Raw genomic sequence first — 22,092 nt, 5'->3', positions numbered from 1 at the left:
GATGAAACCCCATCTCTACTAAAAATACAAAATTAGCCAGGCGTGGTGGCACATGCCTGTAATCTCAGCTGCTCGGAGGCTGAGGCAGGAGAATTGCTTGAACCCGGGAGGCAGAGGTTGCAGTGAGTCGAGATCGTGCCATTGCACTCCAGCCTGGGCAACAGGAGTGAAACTGTGTCTCAAAAAAAAAGAGTTGAGATTTTGTTTTAAGGGCAACACGAAGCTATTGGAGGATGAGCTATTAGGAAGTGAGCAACATAATATGGAGTTTATGTTCAAAGGCTTTCTTTGGCTACTATGTGGCAGTCAGGGGAAGCAGAGAGACCAGTTAAAAGTCTGTTGCAGTAACTGGTGATCTTGGTAAGAAATGACGGTGGGGGTGGAGGGAGTGAGAAGTGGATGTATTTCAGAGGTGGAGCTGTCAGAGTTCATGGGATTGGATATAGGGGGTAAAGGAAAGGAGAAATTTTGTGGCCTCAGCCACTGCGTTGGTGCTGGGGCTCGTCATTGAGACAACGAAGTGGAGATCAAGGTGTTCTTCTGGGATGTCCTGGTTGTGAGATGTCTGTTAGACACCGGAGTGATGATGTTGAATAGGCAACTTCCAGAAGTCTGGGGAGGGGTCCTGTCTGGAGATAAAAATCGGAGAGCCGTCAATGCACAGGTGACATTTAAAGCCATAGACTAGGTGAGATCACCTGGGATGCAGAAGATAGATGGAGAAAGGGAGACTAAGCCCCGAGCAGCACAGGAGGAGCCAGCACCGGAGGCTGCAGGGGAGCCAGGGAGGCAGTGCTGAGGCAGGCAGGTGTGAAGTGGAAGCTGGGAGAAGGACATGTTTAAGGAGGGTGCGTCACTTTTATGTTTGCTACTGTAACCAGTTATCACAAATTTAGTGGCTTAAAACAACAGATTTCTTAACTGTTCTGTAGGTCAGTCATCTGACATGGGTCTCACTGGGTTGCCATCAGGGTGCCAGCAGGGCCATGTTCTTTGTTGGAGGCCCTAGGGAGGAATCTGTTTCCTTCTCTGTTCCACCTTCTAGAGTCTGCTTAATATTCCTTGGCTTGTGGCTCCCTCCTCCATCCTTGATGCCAGTAACGTAGAGTCTTTGTGACCCTGCTTTCTTCTCATTCACTCACTCTGACCTCTTCTGCCTCTTTCTTCCACTTTTAAGGACCCTTTTAATATGCCGAGTCCACCTGCATAATCCAGGATAATTTTCCTATTTTAAGGTTAGCTGATTAACAACCTAAATTCTATCTTCAGCCTTAATTCCCCTTTGCCTTGTAATGTTATTTATTTACAGGTTCTGGGGATTAGGGTGTGTATATCTTTGGGGTTCCTGTTCTTCCTTTCACAGAGGGTATCACAAAGGTTACTGGGAAGTTGGGTAAAATGACGGAGAAGTCGTTGTTGGATTTGATCAACTGATTAGTAACCTCAATGGGTGGTTCCAGTGGAGTGTTGGTGTGGTGGCCCATTGGGAGTGAGTTGAAGAGCCAGAGAGGTGAGGACATGGAGGCTACACATCTTAATGGTTCTTGGTGGCAGTTTTGCTGTGAAGGAAAGTAAATAGTGGCAAGAATTACAAAGGAAAAGCACAGAGGACAGCTCTGAGAGGATGAAATGGGAGACGGAATGTGGAGCAGAGGTTCAGGGACGACTGCTGGAAGGAAGGGGCATTAGTGTAGCGTCTACTGGAAGAGATTAACTGGATGAAGAACCTGGAGTGAAACCAAGAAATGGTTTATAGAGATGGGGACATATGAAAGTGGAATTCACAGGATTATTTTTAATAGAACAGCAGAAGGTACTGATGACTCCTGTTGCTTGCGCCTGGGTCAGTGGACAGGATCCTTGTCGGCAGCCACTACAGGACCCACAAGCCCACCTCAGATGCTGTCATTCCATGGGTGGTTGGCCAAATCTTTGAAGTCAGTGTAGAACCTCTGCCCTTTCTTCCTGGGGAACCTGGATCAGCCATGATCTTGCCCAGACTCAGCACCATGGTGGAGGGGGCATCTCCTTTCCTCTCCTGCCCCTCAACTACTTCCCTTGCAGTTCTACTCTTCTCTCCTCACCTGCTAAATTGTAGGCCTGCCTCCATTTCTTTCTTTACTTTGTTACGTTTTAATAACATTTATTCACTCCACAACATGCTCACAGAGGTGAAGACCAAGTTAGTGCAGACCCATTCATTCCTGGACCCAGTGGCTCTCAAGTGGGGGAGGTGCTGGTCTTAAAGGGTATTTAGGAGCAAGTGGGCGTCATAGTGAATGTAAAAACGCCCCCGCTGTGAGGCTTAGAAGAGCCAGGCCTCCTCCTGCTCCTAGTCCAGTCAGTGCTCCTTCTTCATATGGGTGGTTCGCAGCCCTGCTGCATGTTAGACTCACCGGGACAGATTTGTAAACATATCACGGCCTGGGCCCTACCACAGACTAATTCAACTGGAGTCGCAGGGATAGGGCCCAAGCTGAGGATTTTAAAAAGCTCCCTAGGAGATTCTGAAGTGCAGCAAGGGCTAAGAACTACAGCCTTAAATCTACTGTTGACTGCTTTCAAAAGAAGTCTTCACTGTGATTAAACAAATTGTGGTTAAAAGTAAGCAAAAGGGCCAGGCGTGGCGGCTCATACCTGTAAATCCCAGCACTTTGGGAGGCCGAGGCAGATGGATCACCTGAGGTCAGGAGTTCGAGACCAGCCTGGCCAACATGGTGAAACCACATCTCTATTAAAAATACAAGAAAATTAGCTGGGCATGGTGGCGCATGCCTGTAATCCCAGCTACTTGGGAGGCCAAGGCAGGAGAATTGCTTGAACCTGGGAGGTGGAGGTTGCAGTGAGCCGAGGTCGTGCCATTGCACTCCAGTCTGGGTGACAAGAGCAAGTGTCCATCTCAAAAAAAAAAAAAAAAAAAAAAAGAAGGAAGCAAAAGGAAATCTGGAGGGGAACATTTGTAATAGGCAAGTGGTCATTATTAAATGTACAGTTACATTATTAAAATGTAGATCATTTGACACGTCTGAATTTGGATTAAAACTCCTAAGCAGTATAAGGTACTCAGAGCTTGGTATCTGGTAGGGCACAGTTTGTTCATTTCTGTTTTTCATGTTGCCTTCTTTAAGTTCATTTCTGTTTTTCATGTTGCCTTCTTTACACTTTTTTCCTTTCTGAATAGCCTGATACGATGAAGCAGCTATTTGTAACATGTGGGAATTATTTTTTCTTCTTTTCCTCCCATAGTCTGTCTCCATCTTTTAGCTGCTGTTCTTTCTACACCTTAAGGTTCTTAAATGTCCATTCCATTCCCTACCCAGTCTTGGAACACTGTGAGATGAGCATTCCTGATAAGTAGTCATCCAATTTGGAAAGACACAGTATTTTACAAGGTGATCAGTTTCTGAGGAATTTCAGTTAGAAAACTTTGTATTTTTGGTTTGGTCAGGGAAAGATCTAGAAAAGTGATCAAGAGGTTAGTTCAAACCTGATATAGGGAGTTCTCAGAATAGAGATTGGCTGTTAATGGTCTCTTATAATTTTTTCCTTGAGGATAGTTTTATTAGTATGAGAGTAACTTAACCATCCTCATTGTACATTTCCAAACTTCTTTTTTTTTTTTGAGACAGAGCCTTGCTCTGTCACCCAGGCTGGAGTGCAGTGGTGTGATCTTTGCTCCCTGCAACTTCCGCCTCCTGGGTTCAAGCAGTTCTCCCGCCTCAGTCTCCCAGGTAGTTGGGATTACAGGCCTACAATTTAGCGGGTGAGGAGAGAAGAGCAGAAGTGTAAGGGAAGTGGGATTACAGGTGGGGCAAGCACCACCATGCCCCGCTAATTTTTGTATTTTTGGTAGAGGCAGGGTTTCACCATGTTGGCCAGGCTGGTCTCAAAGTCCTGATCTCAGGTGATCCACCTGCCTCAGCTTCCCAAAGTGCTGGGATTATAGGCATGAGCCACTGCGCCCGGCCCCAAACTTTTTTATACTTCTCTATGACATTGACATACTCCCACAACAGCTTCAGTATAATTTGAAAAATATTTCATGATGGTTAATCTCACTTTGCTTTCTAACTTTCCAAAATAATTGTTTTCCTCTTACTCTACTTACTGATGTACAGTTTTCTTACTGTTTGTTTTTTTTCATACTATTGATCTGTACCATTGAATTGCTTGTGATTTTCTGTAAACTGATGCCAGTCTTAATGTTTTAGGCCTGCACCATCCTACTGTTGCATAAGATTGCATTGGAAATAAAATGTAATCTTTAGTCAGGTTGACTTCTTTAGTTTTTTAGTTCTTTAGTTTTTGAAATGAGTCAGAAATGTTATATGTATGTGGGTAAATGTTATATGTATGTCAGGTATCTACGTATATGCATGTTATATGTATATGAGTAACATGTTATATGTATGTGCACGTTCTGTGTATATGGGTAAGCATTAGATGTGGCTGTAAGAGCACTGTAAGAATTGTACTCTTACACTAGTGTGCACAATTTAGTGTACAACACTTAGGGTTGTAAGGGTCTGCTTGCTGGATCTGGCAGCCTCTCCTCCTGTTCAGTGCACCTCCAGTGCCTTCGAGTTAGTTACACTTAGTTTTTTTACAATGGTTTGGAGAATTTAATGAATTAATGTACCTTTAGCAGCTGATACACCTACAGCATCTAATAGGACACATTGCACAATGTTAGTTCACTTGCCCCGTGTTGATATGTGTAGTAAATAGATACACTAGATTTCATTAAAAGAACTGTTTATCTAAAGACACCATTAAGTGAATGAAAAGTCAAGTCATAGAGTGAGATTGACCAACATAGGCTTATATTCAGACTATTTTAAGAATTTCTACAAATCAGTGAGAAGAAGACCGACAACCCAATAGAAGAATGAGTAAGAGACTCAAATAGGCACTTCACGGGTCAGTAAACTTAGGGAAAGGTGCCCTACCTCATTGGTCATCAGAGAGATGTAGAGTGTATTCCACAGTTAGATGCCCTCATATATCTGCGGCCAAATTAAAAAAGACACCATCAGGTGTCAGCAAGAAAGAGAGCAGGGGGAGCTTTCATGTATTGCTGATGGGAATCTACATTAGTTTAACCACTTTGGGAAACTAGAATTATCTATGAGAGTGGAAGATTTGCACACCATAAAGCCCAGCAGTTCTACTCCTTATGTATATTCTTGACAGACTGTACAGCTGTGAAAACTAATGAATTGATGAGTATTCAAGAAGCGAGTAACTCTCACAAACATAATGTTGAGAGAAAGAAACCAGACACTCAGAATATATATTGTTTGATTCTGTATACAGGTTCAAAACAAAGGCAAAATTAATTTATGGTGTTGCAAGTCAGGAGTTGTAGTTACCTTTGGAGAGTAGGGAGGATATATTAGCAGGGCTGCTGGGGTGTTGGTAATGTTCTTTCTTGATGATAGGTGTGTTACACATGCACACATACACACAAATATACTTACAATTTGTGCTGTTTCCTGTTTGTATATAATATTTTAATGAAAAGTTCACACTGAAATGGGGCTGGGCACAGTGGCTCGCGCCAGTTATCCCAACACTTTGGGAGGCTGAGGCAGGCAGGCAGATTGCTGGAGCCCAGGAGTTCAAGACCCGCCTGGGCAACATGACAAAACCATTGCATTACCAAAAAAATGCAAAAATTAGCCCAGCATAGAGGTGCGTGCCTGTAGTCCCAGCTACTCGGGAGCCTGAGGTGGGAGAATTGCTTGGGCCTGGGAGGTGGAGGTTGTGGTGAGCTGAGATTGTGCCACTGCACTCCAGCTTGGGTGCCAGAGTGAGAGAGACCCTGTGTCCAAAAAAAAAAAAAAAAGTTTACTGAAATGGTATATGGTGTAAAATAGATTATTGAACAGCAGTGAGAAATGAGCAAAATACAGCTACATGCAGCACCATGGAAGATTCTCACAGAATGCATACGATCAGATTCTAGTTTTCTAAAGTTCAAAGAGTCAATGCAGCTATTGTTTAAGGACACATAAGTAACTTGTGGATATCAGTCAGGATTCAGTCAGGGAAGCAGAACCACTGTATTATGTAATAAGGGATTTATTTTTTATAGCAATAAGATATTTTACAACTGTGGGGAAAAGCTGGAAAAATAACAGTCTGGAAGGAGGAATTAGAGGACCAGAGAAGAGTTGCGAAAGCACCTCTCCTGAAGCACCTGCATGGGTGGCTGAGTTAGAACTTGTGGGAGGCTCCAAGAAGCCAGGCATGAACAGCTGCTAGAGCGGAACCACAAAGGATAGCTGATGAAAAAGTCTATGAAGAGCTATTACCTCTGCGTAGCAATCACTTCTCTAGGTCTGCTATCCAGCAGCTGATGGTCCAGGGGCTTCTGTTCGCTGACAAGGCCGGCAGTTGGGGGAAGAAGCTAGTGACAGAAGCAGCACGTGGACAAGCTGTAACCCTCTGGCATCTCCGTTTATATCTGCTACCACCTCTAACTACCTCGGCCCTCAGGAAGTAATGGTGATTTTACTTTTCGCTTTTTAAATCTTGTCCAGATTCAGGGAAGGGAATCCTGAGAAAATTCTAGCTTAACCAAATCGAGTTAAAAACTGCCATAGTGATGGTTGCACAACTCTGTGCATATATTAAAAAATATACTTTAAGTGGGTAGACTTTATGATTTGTGAATTATATCTCAATAAAGCTGTTATTTACTTAAACAAAACTGCCACATGTTGAAAACTTTAAAGAAACGATGTTACCATGGATGATTTAAGTGCTGCTTCTTGGAGATATGGAAGTTGCAGTTTAGTAACTGCTTCTTAGCAGGTTGTATCTATGTTACTCTACACTGCTATTCTTTGGAAAGCTAGAGGGTAGTAACTGTGATCTGTTTGTTAATGACAGACCTCAAGGTCTCCTGACAGGTCTGGGAATAAGTTTTGAAAATAGGTTAATGGGATATTCTATTAGTCTGTTCTTATGCTGCTAATAAAGACATACCCGAGACTGGATAATTTATAAAGGAAAGAGGTTTAATGGACTCACAATTTCACATGGCTGGGGAGGCCTCACAATCATGGCAGAAGGCAAAGGAGAAGCAAAGGCACGTCATACATGGCAGACAAGAGAGAATGTGCAGGGGAACTCGCATTTATAAAACCATCAGATCTCATGAGACTCATTCACTACCATGAGAACAATATGGGGGAAACAGTCCCCATGATTCAGTTATCTCCACCTGGACCCGCCCTTGACACATGGGAATTATTACAGTTCAAGGTGAGATTTGGGTGGGGACACAGCCAAACCGTATAAGATACATTTTCTCACTTTTCACCGTGTATATTTGGTTTTAAAATTTGAACTAGGATTTCTTTGCTTATACTTCAAAGTAGGTTTTTCAGATTCATTAAAACTTTCATATCAAATCTGTTTTGATAATCTGAGATATTCTCATCATCTCAAACTATTGGAAAATGCCCTTATCTACTCTCCATTTACGTGGAGCCACTTTTTATTTGAATGTTTGTTATGGCTCTTTTTATTCTCTTTATAAGGAGACAATTGCCCAAATAAAGATATGCAGCTTTCCTGCCTGGGGCTGTAGTTGTACCATGGTAAGGAAATGGATATGAAGGTTTTTTTAAAGTTCAAAAACAGAGTAGCTTGTACCCTTTATATGCAAAAACTGGAAACATTTTTAGCTGTAGTTATGAAGACTTCTAGCTTTTTGTCAATTTTTTAACTAAAAGGAGTCCCAAAACACAGGTTATTTTTACATGGATTAAATTTATAATAAAGAATCATTAGTATTACTAAACCACATTGACAGAATTCTTGCTAAAACTAGGCTAGACAGACAAGGATGGATACTGAAGGTTGACACTGAAGGCCTAGTTGGGAAGAGGATTCAGAGGAGCTTGGCTAGAGTTTGGTCAAGGAGACCCTCTTGGTCAGTATGTAAGTCTGGTTAATTGGAAGTAAATAAAAGGCAGCCATAGTCTTGGAGGGAAGACAGACATAAAAAATGATTGCAATATGGTATGATAAGAGGTATAATAGAATTATAAAGTATGTATGTATAAGATATATCTGCGGCAAAAAGGAGGCAGTGATGGTCTGCTTGAGCACATGAAGGCTGGATTTTTTTTTTTTTTTTTGGAGACGGAATCTTGCTCTATCGCCCAGGCTGGAGTGCAGTGGTGCCATCTTGGCTCACTGCAACCTCTGCCTCCTGGGTTCAAGCTGTTCTCTTGCCTCAGCCTACCGAGTAGCTGGGATTATAGGCTTGTGCCACTACACCTGGCTTATTTTTCTACTTTTTAGTAGAGATGGGGTTTTGCTGTGTTGGCCAGGCATGTCTCGAACTCCTGGCCTCAAGTGAAAGATGGATATTTTTAAAAAAAATGACACTAAAGCTGTATTTTGAAGATGATTAGGAAGTTTACTAGGCGGACAAAGAGAATCAGCAAGAAAACTTTCTGGGCTGAAGGTACTACGTTTAGTCAAACTATTAATACTTTCCTTCCTGTGCAAAGGAACGAAAGAAGGAAGTAGTTTGAATTGCTTGGATAATTCACTATGGCTAGTTTAGGGTTTAAGGAGAGAGATGGTTGAGTTAAGGTTAGAGAGTAGCAGCTAGATCATAGAAAGCTATGTATGTCACATTGGGTTTAAATTTTTTTTTTTTTTTTTTTTTTTTTTTTTGAGACAGAGTCTCACCCTGTCACCCAGGCTGCAGTGCAGTGGTGTGAGTTCGGCTGACTGCAGCCTCTGCCTCCTGGGTTCAAGCAATTTTTCCTGCCTCAGTCTCCCTAGTAGCTGGGATTACAGGCGTGCACCACCACCTCCAGCTAATTTTTTTTTTTTTTTTTTTGAGATGGAGTTCCCCTCTGTCGCCCAGGCTGGAGTGCAATGGCGGGATCTCTGCTCACTGCAACCTCTGTCTCCTGGGTTCAAGTGATTCTTCTGTCTCAGCCTCCTGAGTAGCTGGGATTACAGGCACGCATGTGGTGCCCAGCTAATTTCTTTTTTTTTTTTTTTTTTTTTTAGTAGAGACGGGGTTTCAGCATGTTGGTCAGGCTGGTCTTGATCTCCTGACTTGTGATCTGCCGCCTTCGGCCTCCCAAAGTGCTGGGATTACAGGTATGAGCCACCGCGCCTGGCCTAAGATTTTTATTTCTAGTAGAAAAAGAGTTTCACCATAGTGACCAGGCTGGTCTCAAACTCTTGACCACAGGTGATCCACCCGCCTCACCAGCGTGCTAGGATTACAGGCATGAGCCACCACACCAGCCTGGGTTTACATTTTAACAGATTTTTTTTTTGTCGTTTTCTTTGAAGGTCTCACTCTGTCTCCCAGCTTGATCATAGCTCACCATAGCCTTCAACTCCTTGGCCTCAAACAATCCTCTCATACCTCAGCCTCCAGAGTGGCTGAGACCACAGGGGTGCACCACCATACCTGGCTAATAGTTTTATTTTTATTTTGTAAAGACAGAGTCTCCCTACGTTTCCCCGGCCTTGAACTCCTAGCCTCAAGCGATCCTCCCATTTTGTCCTCCCAAAGTGTTGGGATTATAGGCATAAGCTACTGCACCTGGCCTTTTACCACAGTTTAATCAGAAGAGGAAAATGAGCAGATTTTTATTTTATGCAGTTACCCCGTGGACCATGTAGAGAATGGTTTGGAAGAATGCTGGGAGTCTGGTGAGGAATCCATCCCAGAGGTAGTAACTAAGACCTATTTTTAGGCATTGGCAGTAGCGAAGGATCTGATTTGGGAGGTAGAGTCAGTAGCATTTATGTGACCTCTAAGATGTGATGGCTGTCACACTTTTTCTCTACTCTGTTAGGTTCAGTACTTGGGGGCCTTTGAATTAAACTGACAAGTGATAGGTTAGCAAGAGAAAAGGTAGATTTTAATCTTGTAAATACTTAGGGGAGTTCACAAATAAATGTGACTGGAAAGAGTTGTTAGAATTTGGGGTTTATGCACCATCTTAATAGATGAAGAGGAGAGGGAGAAAGGGTATTTCCGGGAAAACAAAGAACTATTTGGAAAGATAAATGGGCCCTTAGGAGAATAAATGGAAGCTATATATTTTTGTGACATTGTCTGTTTGGTTGTCTTCTCATCTCAGATGATTAGAGTTGCCCCTGTGGGAAAGGATTTATGACAATTGAGTTCTTTGAGTTCTTTTGGGAGGCTCTGCTTTTAGGCAGATAAGGGGTTTCAGGAACTCAAATGCCTTCAGCTCAAAATAATTTTTATGCTATAGTGGCTTATTCTGGATCCTTCCACGGTGAAGGAGAGGAGAAATTCCTGAGATTCTGGCTTGAGTGATGGTGGTACTGTAGATAATGAAATACATAAAGAAGAGCAGGTTTCAGGACATATTGTATTTTTATTTGTATGGTTGAGCTTGGAGCACCTGGGGAACATCTTAGAGATCCTAGAAAGCAGGTGGATGTAGATTTGGGACCTAGAGAGAGCTCAAAGAAACTGAGAGTACAGATAAAATTTTCCTTGGAGAGTAGGAGAATGAGAGAAGAAAGAGCTTCTAGAAATGAACTAAAGGAGGCTGGAAAATGAGAGAGGATGAATGAGCGAGGGGACATAGAAAGGAAATTGAGCTTACAAAGGAGACTAAGAAGGAATAGTTGAAGATAAGGGGAGCTGGGAGAGTTACAGAAACCAAGGAAGGACATAGTAGCAAGGAGAGTGAGTAATAGGGATCAGCAGTGCCAGACTGCAGAGTAAAATTATAGAAGTGTTAAGAAAAAAAAAAAAAAAAAAAAAAAAAAAAATATATATATATATATTTAGTATATGATAAAGGTACAGTTTTGAGGAGAAAATGGAGGGCTGTTTATTTAAATGGATTTGTGACAATTGGCTTACCACTTAAAATATATTAGGTTAGGCCGGATGCGGTGGCGCATGCCTGTAATCTCAGCACTTTGGGAGGCTGAGGCAGGAGGATCACCTGAAGTCAGGAGTTCAAGACTGGCCTGGCCAACATGGCAAAACCCCGTCTCTACTAAAAATACAAAAATTAGCCGGATGTGGTGACGCACGCCTGTAATCCCAGCTACTTGGGAGGCTGAGGCACGAGAATCACTTGAACCTGAGAGGTGGAGGTTGCAGTGAGCCAAGATCATGCCACTGCAATCCAACCTGGGTGACAGAGCAAGACTTTGTCTCAGAGAAAAAAAAAAAAAAAGTTAAGTCCCCACCTCATGCCTTATACCAAAATAAGTCTAAAAATTAAATGTAGAAATTGAAAATAGTAAAAATATTAGGAGAAAATATGGGTCAATATTTACTTTGTGTTCAAGTTAGGAAGGACCATACCCATTCTAATCATAACAGAAAGAAAAGACTAAGAAATTTTCATGTAAATCCAGCATGTCTGTGTGCTAAAAATATCATAAAATTAAAGTGTAAATGGCAAACTGGGAGAAGTATTTGCCACATATTTGACAGGCAGAGGTTTAATATCCTTCATATCTAAATGATCTATCAAAAAAATGAGTAACTGAAGGTTTCTGGTTAAGTAGGACTTCTGGTTAAGTAGGACTCATTGAAGATGTCTTTATCTTCCATCCTTCCAAAATTTTGATAAAATGACAGGAATTACAAAAGGGATAGACCCACAAAGAGTGAAAAAAGAAGAGTGGGAAAGATTTTTCTGGTTGATGATAGACTAAGTTGTTGGGCCTTATTTCCTGCTGAGAACAAGTCGAGATGATGGACAAAATTTAAACAAAATTTATGTGAAGGAAATGGAGAGTTAACAAAATAGTGAAGATTTGTGGGTGTAAGAGGTGGGGCGTGGTGATGGGGTAGGGAAGCTCAAGATGTGAGACCAGCATTTGCAGCCATTTCTTTCCCAGAGGAATCTGCTGATTCCAGAAGAATTAGGCAGATGAGAAGCTGGACAGCTGAACAGAGTTTTTGTTAGACTCAGAGGGCGGAGGACAAAAATTGGAGTTTGGCACAGATCAGGGAGCAGGAAAACTTCTTAGGCTTTGAGTAGGAGACCCAAAAGCCTATATCTTAGGGATAGTAGCTCCTAACAGGTATTGAAGTCCAGCTCCAGACCCTCTCAGTTCCTGACTGGATCAAGGTGTTCTGGAAAGAAGCAAGTATAATTCCTTTCATTAATAGAAGAAGATAACATCACTCATAATCTCAGATGAGCTCTATGTTTATTTACAATGTTTGGCACTCAGAAATCACCAGGCAGATGAGGATTTAAGACAATGTTACTGAACGCCAAGAGAAACAACAGACTATGGAAGTGGATGGACAGGGATCTAGATAGTGAAGTTAATAGAAAAGGGTAATGTATGTAGTATGTTTACGGAGTTATAAGATTAAGAATAGGGAAATTGGAACCACACCACCCCCTCCCCAGTAGAAAAACCAAATGTAAACTGTAGAGTTAAAGGACCGTAACTGAAATTAAGATGTCAGTTAATGGGTTTAGCAGTACATTAGTAATACTGATAAGTAGAAAACAAATGTTCAGAATGAAACATGGAAAGAAAAATGGGCTGGACATACATGAAAGAGTGAGTCTTAGGGATTCTGTGGAGAGGTCTAACCAACATGTAATTGAAATCCTAGTAGGAAAGGAAGGAGGAGTGCTGCAGAAGCAGTATTTGGAGTGATGATAGCTGAGAATTGTTCATAACAGACAAAAGCCATCTCATCACAGATTTAAAAAATACTACCAGAAATCTAAGATAAGGAGAACATTTTAATAGTAACCAGAGGCCAGGTGCAGTGGCTCACTCCTGTAATCCTAGCTCTTTGGGAGGCTGAGGCGGATGGATCACTTGAGGCCAGAAGTTTGAGACCAGCCTAGCCAACGTGGCAAAACCCCACCTCTACTAAAAATACAAAAATTAGCCGGGCATGGTGGTGCACGCCTATAATCCCAGCCACTTGGGGAGGCTGAGGCACAAGAATTGCTTGAACCCAGGAGGCAGATATTGCAGTGAGCCAAGATCGCACCACTGTACTCCAGCCTAGGCGAGAGTGAGACTATGTCAAAAAAAAAAAAAAAAAAAGTAACCAAAGAAAAACTACATACTGCCTTCAAAAGAGCAATGAGATTGACAGCTGATTTCTCAGTAGATGTAATAGACAGTGCATCCTTACCAGAAGGCAATGAACTAATGTTTTAAAAATGTAAAAAAGGTAAACAGTGAAACTAGAATGTTATACCCAGCAAATATATCCTTCAAAAGTGAGGACAAAATTATCACTTCTTTAGATCAACAAAAATGAGAAGGATTTAAAAGAAAAAGCCAAAACCCCAATTCTCTTTCTTCTACACTCACAAAACTTCTCATACCAAATGTGTAGGGGTTTTTTCATATCAACCAATTCTCCAGTTCTCTGTGGACTCCAGGTATTCTGCAATTTAACTTAGTTTGGATACTAACTGCCTGGAATTACTTGCTTCACAGGTTGAGAGCTCAGCCTCACAAGATTGCTTAGAAACCAATTGCAAGTCCAGGTCTCTGATATTTCTTACCGACTGCTATGAAGTGATTCCTGTAACCCCCTCCTCAGATTCAGTGATTTGCTAGAATGGCTCACAAAACAGGGAAACATTTACCTAGGTTTACCTGTTGATTATACAGGATACAATTCAGGAACAGCTAAAAGAGAGATGCATAGGGCAAGGTATGGGGAGGAACTCAGAACTTGCACACCCTCTCCAGGTGAGTCACCCTCCCAGCTCCCCTATGTGTTCACCATCCCAGAAGCTGTCTGGACTCTGTTGTTTGGGTTTTTATGGAGGCTCTACTATGAAGGCATGATTGATCAAATCATTGGCCATTGGCCATTGGTTATTGAACTCAGTCTCTAACCTCTCTCCCTTCCCAGGAGGTGGTGGGGTGGGGAGCAGAATGACAGGGGATGAAAGTCTGAATTCTCTAATCACATGATTGGTTGCTTTGGTAACCAGTCGCCGTTCTCCCAAGAGTCCTCTCATCATAAACTCAGGTATGTCTGCTCTTCTTATTACCGTAACTCAGGAAATTCCAAGAGTTTCAGGGCTTGATGCGAGGAACTTGAAATGAAGACCAAATATATGTTTCTTATTATATCATAGTATCACAGAGTTAATTACACCAGACCTGCACTAAAGGGAGTAATAGAAAGATTGGTCTTTGGCAGAAGAGAAATGATCCTGGATGGCAGCTTTAAGATGCGTGGAAAAGTGAAGACCAAAGAAATGAGAAATAAGATGGTAAATGTAAATGAACACTGTTGGGTAAAATAATTATTTGTGGTTTAAAATATACATAGAATTTTAAAATATAATAGTAGCATATAAATTGTGGGGGTGTTAAATAAAAGTTAGTATCTTACGGTCTTTTCATTGCCCAGGAAGTGGTAAAAATATTAATTTACTTGAGACTTTGATAAGTCAAGGACACATGCTGTAATCTCTAGGATAGTCATTAAAAGAGTAGTAAAATATATTTAATTAACAAATTAATAGAGGGGAAATATGGAATAGTAACAGCAGTAGTAGTAGTAAAACTTGATTAATCTGAAAGAAGGCAAGAAGACCAAAAACAGAAACAGAGCATGTGGGAAAAATAGGAAGTGAACAGTAAGGTGTTAGATTTAAACTTAGTCTATCAATAATTATATTAAATAAAAATGAACCAAAATTTCTAATTAAAAAGCAAAGATTGAGAAATTGGATAAAAAATCAAAGAAGATCACAACTCTGTACCGCTTTCAAGGATGCAGAAAAGTTGAAAATAAAATGGTAGAAAAGACGTATTACTCAAACATTAAAAGAAAACTGGTGTACCTTTATTAATAAAGTAGACTTTAGGGTAGAATAATTACTTGGGATAAAGACATACGTAATGGTAAAATACTCAGTTCAGTTCTCCAGGAAGTTACAACAGTTCTACCTCTGTATGTACCTAAAAACACTATCTCAAAATACATAAAGCAAGAATTAACAGAAATGACAAAGAACAGACAAATCCGCAATTCATAGTGGAAAGTTTTAATATACCATCTTTATTAACTCAGAAACAAAGTATCAGTAAGGACATAGAAGATTTCTATAACATAATGAACAAACTTGACCTAAGTGAAATCTCAGTGGGTTTATGTGTAATTTAGACATACTACTGTCCTGTGCTTCATAATGATGTTTCAGTCAACAGGGGACTGACTATATATATGATGCTGGTCTCATAAGATTTTAATGGAACTGAAAAATTCCTGTCTCGTAGAGATGTCATAGTGTCATAGTGTAACACATTACTGTTTCTGTGTTTAGATATGTTTAGATACAAATACCTATCATTGTGTCACAGTTGCTTGCAATATTCAGTACAATAATATGCAGATTCATAGCCCAAGGGCAATAGGATATACTACATGGCTTAGGAATGTAGAAGGTTGTACTATCTAGGTTTTTGTAAGTACATCTGTGTGTAAGTATATTTGTGTAAGTACATTGTCATCTTTGCACAATGATGAAATAGCCTAGTGATGTATTTCTCATAATGTAGCCCTGTTGTTAAGCAACAAAAGACTGTTGAAAGTAAGATACATTCAAAATGAAATATGGAATATAATGAAATATGAAATACAACACTGCACCCAATAACTGTAGACTGTACATTCTTTTCATATGCATAGGGAACATTGATCAAAATTGTTGATTTATAGAGTAAATCTCAACAAATTTCAAAGGACTAAATTCGGAATATCATACTTATAAAGATAGGTTTAATATTTGAAAAATTGATCGGTATAAATCACTAATAGAGTAGAGCAGAAAAATCATGATAATGTCAGAGGTGCAAAGATTGCCTTTGGTAAAATCCAATACCCATTCAAAATGGAATCTCTTAATACATTATGAATAAAAGTTAACTTCCTTAATTTGATAAAGATTACTCAGAAAAATCCGATAGCAAGCATAATTATGATGCTTCCCCCTGCTGCTTTTTTTTTTTTTTAGTATTCATTCAGCATTTATTTAATAAATGTTGAGTATTTTCTCTATTCCAGACAATGTGTTTGTTATGAGATAGATAACAGCAGACAAAATAGACATTGAACTTGTTTTTGCAGAGTTTACAGGCTAATAGGACAGTCAGTCATTCATCTGAGCTCTTTTGTGCCAGGCACTGTTCTAGTCACTGGGGGATAGATAGATAGATAGATAGAATTAAATAGATTGGTTAGATAGATTGGATGGATGGATGGATAGATAGATGGATCAAAACAAAATCTTGCTTTCAAAGGGAGACAGTCATTATGCAGATAATTATAAGAATGGGTACATACTTACACAGTGCTCTAAAGGGTTAAGAAGGAAAAATACAGGCTGCTACAAGAGAGGACAATGTAATTCAGATGAGAAGCCAGGGAAGACTTCTCTTAGAAAGTGATATTTTTATGATGGAAGTGATGAGGAGGAGGTTAGCTTGGTGAGAGGAGTGATCTAGATGGAGGGGAGGCTTGCGGGCAGACTTCATGATGGGAAGAGCTCGGCATGTCTGAAGTGAGGAGTGGGAGGTCTCTAGAGGGTAGGGGGAGGTAGAGAGTGGCAGGAAAGAGGCCACAGCAGGGGTCATGCTGCTCACAGCCATAGGCCACCTTGGAAACTGGGATGTCCCTGTGAAGGGTTGCCCGTGATAGACGTCTGAAATAGGAGATTCTTGGACTGTTTTGCTATTTACAGCCACCGTGTGGGGTGCTGAGTGGTCAGGGGATTGGAGGCAAGAATGGCGGTTGAGAGACCACTGGGTGCAGTTTGCAGGAATCCAGTGAAAGTTAACGGTGGAGGTGGCGCCAAGGCCCAGTAGTGGAGCTGGAGATAACTGGATGACTTGGAGATGGGGTTTGGAAATAGAATCATTCAGAACTGGTGATGGATTGAGTGTGGGCTGGGAGAGACAGGGAGACATTGAGAGTAACTTCCAAGTTTCTGGCTTAAGTCATTACATGGCATGTGATGCCATTTTCTGTGTACTTTTGTAGTGAATACGAATTACTTGTTCAATTAAAAAAGTAAAATAAATTTGGATTTGCAGATGAAGAAGGCTTTGGTGACCAAACAAACAAAACCAAAGCAGTTGCAGTGAAAGTGAAGAAGTGGAGATAGTTGGTACAGACTACTGCAGTTCTGCATCTTCAAAGAAGCTAGAAAGTAGCAGGCAAGGTAGGGTCGGGCTGTAGGACAGAGGACATGTGTTTTGTTTACAGAGTAGGATAGATGTGAGCAACTTTCATTGGGAGAGAGAGCTAGACCATAGAGGGAAGAGAAGGCATTCATTAACTCAACAAATATTTGAATGTCTGTATGACAGGCAATATTCTAAGCTCTTGGAACATACAAAACATAAAAAACATTCCTGTCTTCTGGAGCTGAATGTTCTAAAGTGGGGACACTGAAAATCAAATCATGTGCCGAGTGCGTTGTAAAAAGAAAAAAAAAGCCTATTAATGGGGAGATGTAGGGATGTTGAGGTGGGATGGCCAGAAGGATGCAATTTTATGTTGTGGGTGGCACTGATGGATTTGATGCCACTAGAATGCAAGATATGCCAGGGCAGAGATTTTAGTTTTACTCACTGCTGCATCTCCAGAGTTTAGAGTGGTGCCTGGCACATAGTAAATGCTCAGTAAAGAATTGCTGTGTGAATGAATTAATGATTCAGGATCCCAGGAATGGGAAGGAATGAGGAGTGGGATACTGAAGAAAGAAAGATAGGCCAGTCATAAATGAAGACATATTGTAGGGATGTTAGTACTGATATCTCCAATTCAAATTACAGTTGTTTTTGCTTTTAAAGGATTTTAACTGTTCAGTTGTATTTTGAGTTCTTTGAATTAGCTTTGTTTCATGGCATTCGTTTTGTTTACTGTATGTTTCTTAGATACATTAATATAGTTTACAGAACTACTTATCCTTAGGGACATTACCCACTTAAGAAGTGACTGTTTTCGGTATTATTACAATAAAATTGAGATTACATATCACTTTGTATATTGAGGTTCTGTTACAGCCTGTCTTGTTTTCAGCATTATCCTTACTTAAAGTGGTGTGTGTGTGGTGGTGGTGGTGGTGGTGTGTGTGTGTGTGTGGGCGGGGGGTGGGGGTGTTGTGATTGTTTTATGCCCATTACAGAAACCAGTTTAGTTGGCATTATACAGGTGTGGTTATATATTAAATAAGTTAAATTTCTTGCAGCTACTCTTTTAATCAGTTAATTGGTCTGATCCTATAGTGAGTATTTTCATGGGTCTCTGCTAGGTTTAGCCTCACAGTGATCATGTGTGTCTGAAATCGTATTGACAGGCTATAGCTCCTTCTAATTTATACATGCGTAAAGGAGATTGTCCTTTATTTCCTGAGTCTTATGCTTTGTATATGAGGACCCCAGTGTCATAACTTTGCCATAACTCAGAAAGATCTAACTTCTGACTGTTCAGTATAGAGCATTCCTTTGTCTAAAAAAAAATGGATGTTTTAAGACCATTCAGTCATAACTGGAAGCTGCCTTATAGTTAAAGGACTTTACATATTAATGAAGAAAGGGAGCATACAAATCATTATGTCCTTTTTGCCATAGATTTCTGTCCACTTCCATAGAAATTGTCTTATTATATTTTATTACAACAGTGTATGTAAAATATATACTTATAAAAGTAATAAATGGTCTTTGAAAAACTCTAATAACAGGAGTGTAGAGATTATAAACTGACTTTATCCTAAAATTGTACATCCTAGGAGATAACCATTGTGAGCAATTTGATTTATATCCTTTTTTGGACTTTATAAATGCTTGTGTAAATCGTGTGTGTGTTGTATGTATATATGTTTGAGTATACATACAAGAGGAATCGTATACAGCTTCCCTGTGTTTTCCTCCCCATTTATACAATATGTTGTGGACATTTTTTGTGTCAGTGCGTATGTGTGGGTATGTATGTGCATAAAGACATAGCATGGATGTGCCATAAAAAGTTTTAAGCCAGTCCCTTATTGGTTGTCGTCGTATTTTGCTCTTATAATAAGTGATGCACTTAACATCTCCAGTTATCTTCTAGGACAGGAGTGCTTGTCAGAGTGTAAATATTTGACATATGCCCTTAGAAATGTTGTACCAGGCCAGGTGCAGTGGCCACTCCTGTAATTCCAGCAGTTTGAAAGGTCTGGGCAGCAGGATCACTTGAGCCCAGGAGTTCAAGACCAGCCTGGGCAATATACGGAGACCCGGCTTTACAAAAAATAAACAAAATTAGCTGGGCATGGTTGTGTGTTCCTGTGGTCCCAGCTGCTCGGGAAGCTAAGGTGGGAGGATCACTTGAGCCCAGGAAGTTGAGGCTGCAGTGAGCTGTGATCGTGCGACTGCACCCCAGCCTGTGCAACAGAGTAAGACCCTGTCTCAAAAAAAAGAAAAGAAAAGAAATGTTGTGGAATACCAATTTGGACTCTCACTAGCTAAAAGTGAGAGCATCCATTTCCCCAAACCCTTACCAATGGTAAGTGTTGTCAGTCTTTTAAATCTTTCCTCAGTCCAACAGATAGAAGACTCAGATCTCCTTTTAATTTATGTTTCTTTGTATATTCCTGCAATTTAGCATGGTTTGACCATTTATGCTATTTTTTTTGGATATGTTACTTTTTATAATAGTCTTCAGTCTTTTTTTCTAGTAGGTTCTTCGTTCTTTTTCTTTCTCATTTCTGTTTTTCTTTTAAAAGAAGTGTGTATAATATTTCTTCCGTTAGTCATCTGTATTTCAGTCTTAGTTTTCTTAACTCATTATGTCCTCATGCCAGTCCTATGAGTCATGCTCCCAAACTTTGAATTTTTTGGCCTTGATGGCATGTGTACTTAGTCTTTCCCACACCAGTAATTAAGTATTCTCCCTAGATTTTCTTCTTTGTTTTGAATTTTTATCCTTAGATGTTTAATATAGCTAAACTTTTTTATATGTGAATGGGATGAGTTAGAGCTCTGATTTCATTTTTCTCCAAATAAGATGGTTATTATTGAGTCATTGATCATTTTCTACTGATTTGAGATGTTGCCATTACCATGTGCTAAGTTTCCACAAATACGTGGTTTTTTACCTGAACTCTTTGTTCATTGATCTGTTTATTCTGTGCCTACAAAATTACCACGTTGTTTTTTCTTTCCTTATACACTGATTTAGTTTTTGTCATTCTAACATATTGTAAAGAGGAAAGTATTGCTCCTATTCTGTTCTTAAAGGTCTATCAGGGCCGGGCGCAGTGACTCACACCCGTAATCTCAGCACTTTGGGAAGTCGAGGTGGGCGGATTACTTGGAGGTCAGGAGTTCAAGACCAGCCTGGCCAACATGGTGAAACCCCATCTCTACTAAAAATACAAAAAATTAGCCTGGCGTGGTGGTGCCTGCCTGTAATCCCAGCTACTTGGGAGGCTGAGGTGGGAGAATTGCTTGAACCCGGGAGGCAGAAGTTGTAGTGACCCCAGATTGTGCCATTGCCCTCCAGCCTGGGTGACAGAGTGAGACTCCATCTCAAAAAAACAAAACAAAAAAAACAAAAAACTGTCAGAAGTGGAGTGTGACTTACTTTTTTTTTTTTTTTGGGTCAGAGTCTTGCCCTGTCACCCAGGCTGGAGTGCAGTGGTGTAATCTCAACTCACTGCAATCTCCACCTCCCGGGTTCAAGTGATTCTCGTGGCTCAGCCTCCCAAGTAGCAGGCACATGCCACCACGCCTGGCTAATTTTTGTGTTGTTGGTAGAGACGGGGTTTCACCTCGTTGTCCAGGCTGTTCTTGAACTCCTGACCTCAAGTGATCTGCCCGCCTTGGCCTCCCAAAGTTCTGGGATTACAGGCATGAGCCACTGTGCCTGGCCGTGGAGTGTGACTTTACAGTAGAGATTCATTTGTCTAACTGATCTCTGTTACTGGTTTCAGTAAGATCACATCATCTTTTTTGTCCTTTGGCAGCAGAAGTTGTAGGTTAACGAAAACTAAAGCAACTTTTCTTGTCACTGAGATGGAATTGAAATGATCTCTAACCCTTATTTCTTCAGCCATGACTTCTCACATCTTAGAACACATTAAAAATAAGAATATCTGTAGGACGTACTGGAGAATGAATGAGTATCCTTGAGGTCAGAAACCACTGGTCAGGGGTTGGAGTGGCTTAGTCCCCCTCACAAGGCCCGTGCAACCCGTTTCCACTGAACCGCACGTCGGTAGGAAAGCGCTTAGGAAGTGCTGCTGTGGGCCAGTGTTCTTCAGCTTTACAACTTTCTCATGGCAGGTCATTGTAGCTTGATATGGATTGGCCAGACTGCTTTAAAAAATTTTAAATTGTGGTAAAATCTACATATATAAAATTTGTTGTCTTAACCATTTAAACATTCACATTGCTGTGCAACCATCAGCACCATCCATCTCCAGAACTCTTCTCATCTTGTAAAACCGAAACTGTGTACCCAGTCAACAGTAATTCCCCATTCTCTCTACCCTTCGCGCCCGGCAGCCACCCTTTTACTGTCTGTCTATATGAATTTGACTATTCTAAGTACCTCATAAAGTGAAGTCATATAGTATTTGTCTTTTTTTTTTTTTTTTTTTTGAGATGGAGTCTTACTCTGTCGCCCAGGCTGGAGTGCAGTGGTGCAATCTTGGCTCACTGCAACCCCTGCCTCCCGGGTTCAAGCGATTCTCCTGCCTCAGCCTCCTGAGTAGCTGGGATTACAGGCGTCTGCCACAATGCCTGGCTACTTTTTATATTTTTAGTAGAGACAGAATTTCACCATGTTGGCCATTGTTGGCCAGGCTGGTCTCAAACTCCTGACTTCAGGTGGTCCACCTGCCTCGGCCTCCCAAAGTGCTAGGATTGCGGGAGTGAGCCACCGCGCCCAGCCTAGTATTTGTCTTTTTTTCTGACTGGTCTATTTCATTTAGCCTTATATCATCAAAGTTCATCCATGTTGTAGCATGTGTTAGCCTTTCCTTCCCTTTGAAGGCTGAATTCGTTATGTGCACACCACATTTTGTTGATTTGTTCATCCATCCA

The 22,092-nt window shown here is 40.8% G+C and overlaps 1 protein-coding gene across 18 annotated transcripts in view; it reads left to right on the top strand.

The window, feature by feature from the left end:
• Positions 1–22,092, top strand: part of CAMTA1 (calmodulin binding transcription activator 1) — a 979,133-nt gene that overhangs the window by 54,724 nt on the left and 902,317 nt on the right. The window contains exon 4 of one of the 18 annotated variants that reach the window (XM_054557115.2): positions 14,130–21,613. The exons of the other annotated variants lie outside the window; for them this stretch is intronic. Coding sequence (XP_054413090.1) covers positions 14,130–14,300 — 171 coding nt within the window. The 3' untranslated portion in view covers positions 14,301–21,613. Of the gene's footprint in view, positions 1–14,129; positions 21,614–22,092 lie in introns of those variants that run through there. 18 annotated transcript variants of the gene reach the window in all.

Source organism: Pongo abelii, chromosome 1 (genome assembly GCF_028885655.2).
Source record: "Pongo abelii isolate AG06213 chromosome 1, NHGRI_mPonAbe1-v2.0_pri, whole genome shotgun sequence".
In the NCBI taxonomy this organism is placed as follows: domain Eukaryota; kingdom Metazoa; phylum Chordata; class Mammalia; order Primates; family Hominidae; genus Pongo; species Pongo abelii.
The sequence above is the reverse complement of the archived record's forward strand: the minus strand, read 5'-3'. Positions and strand labels throughout refer to the sequence as shown.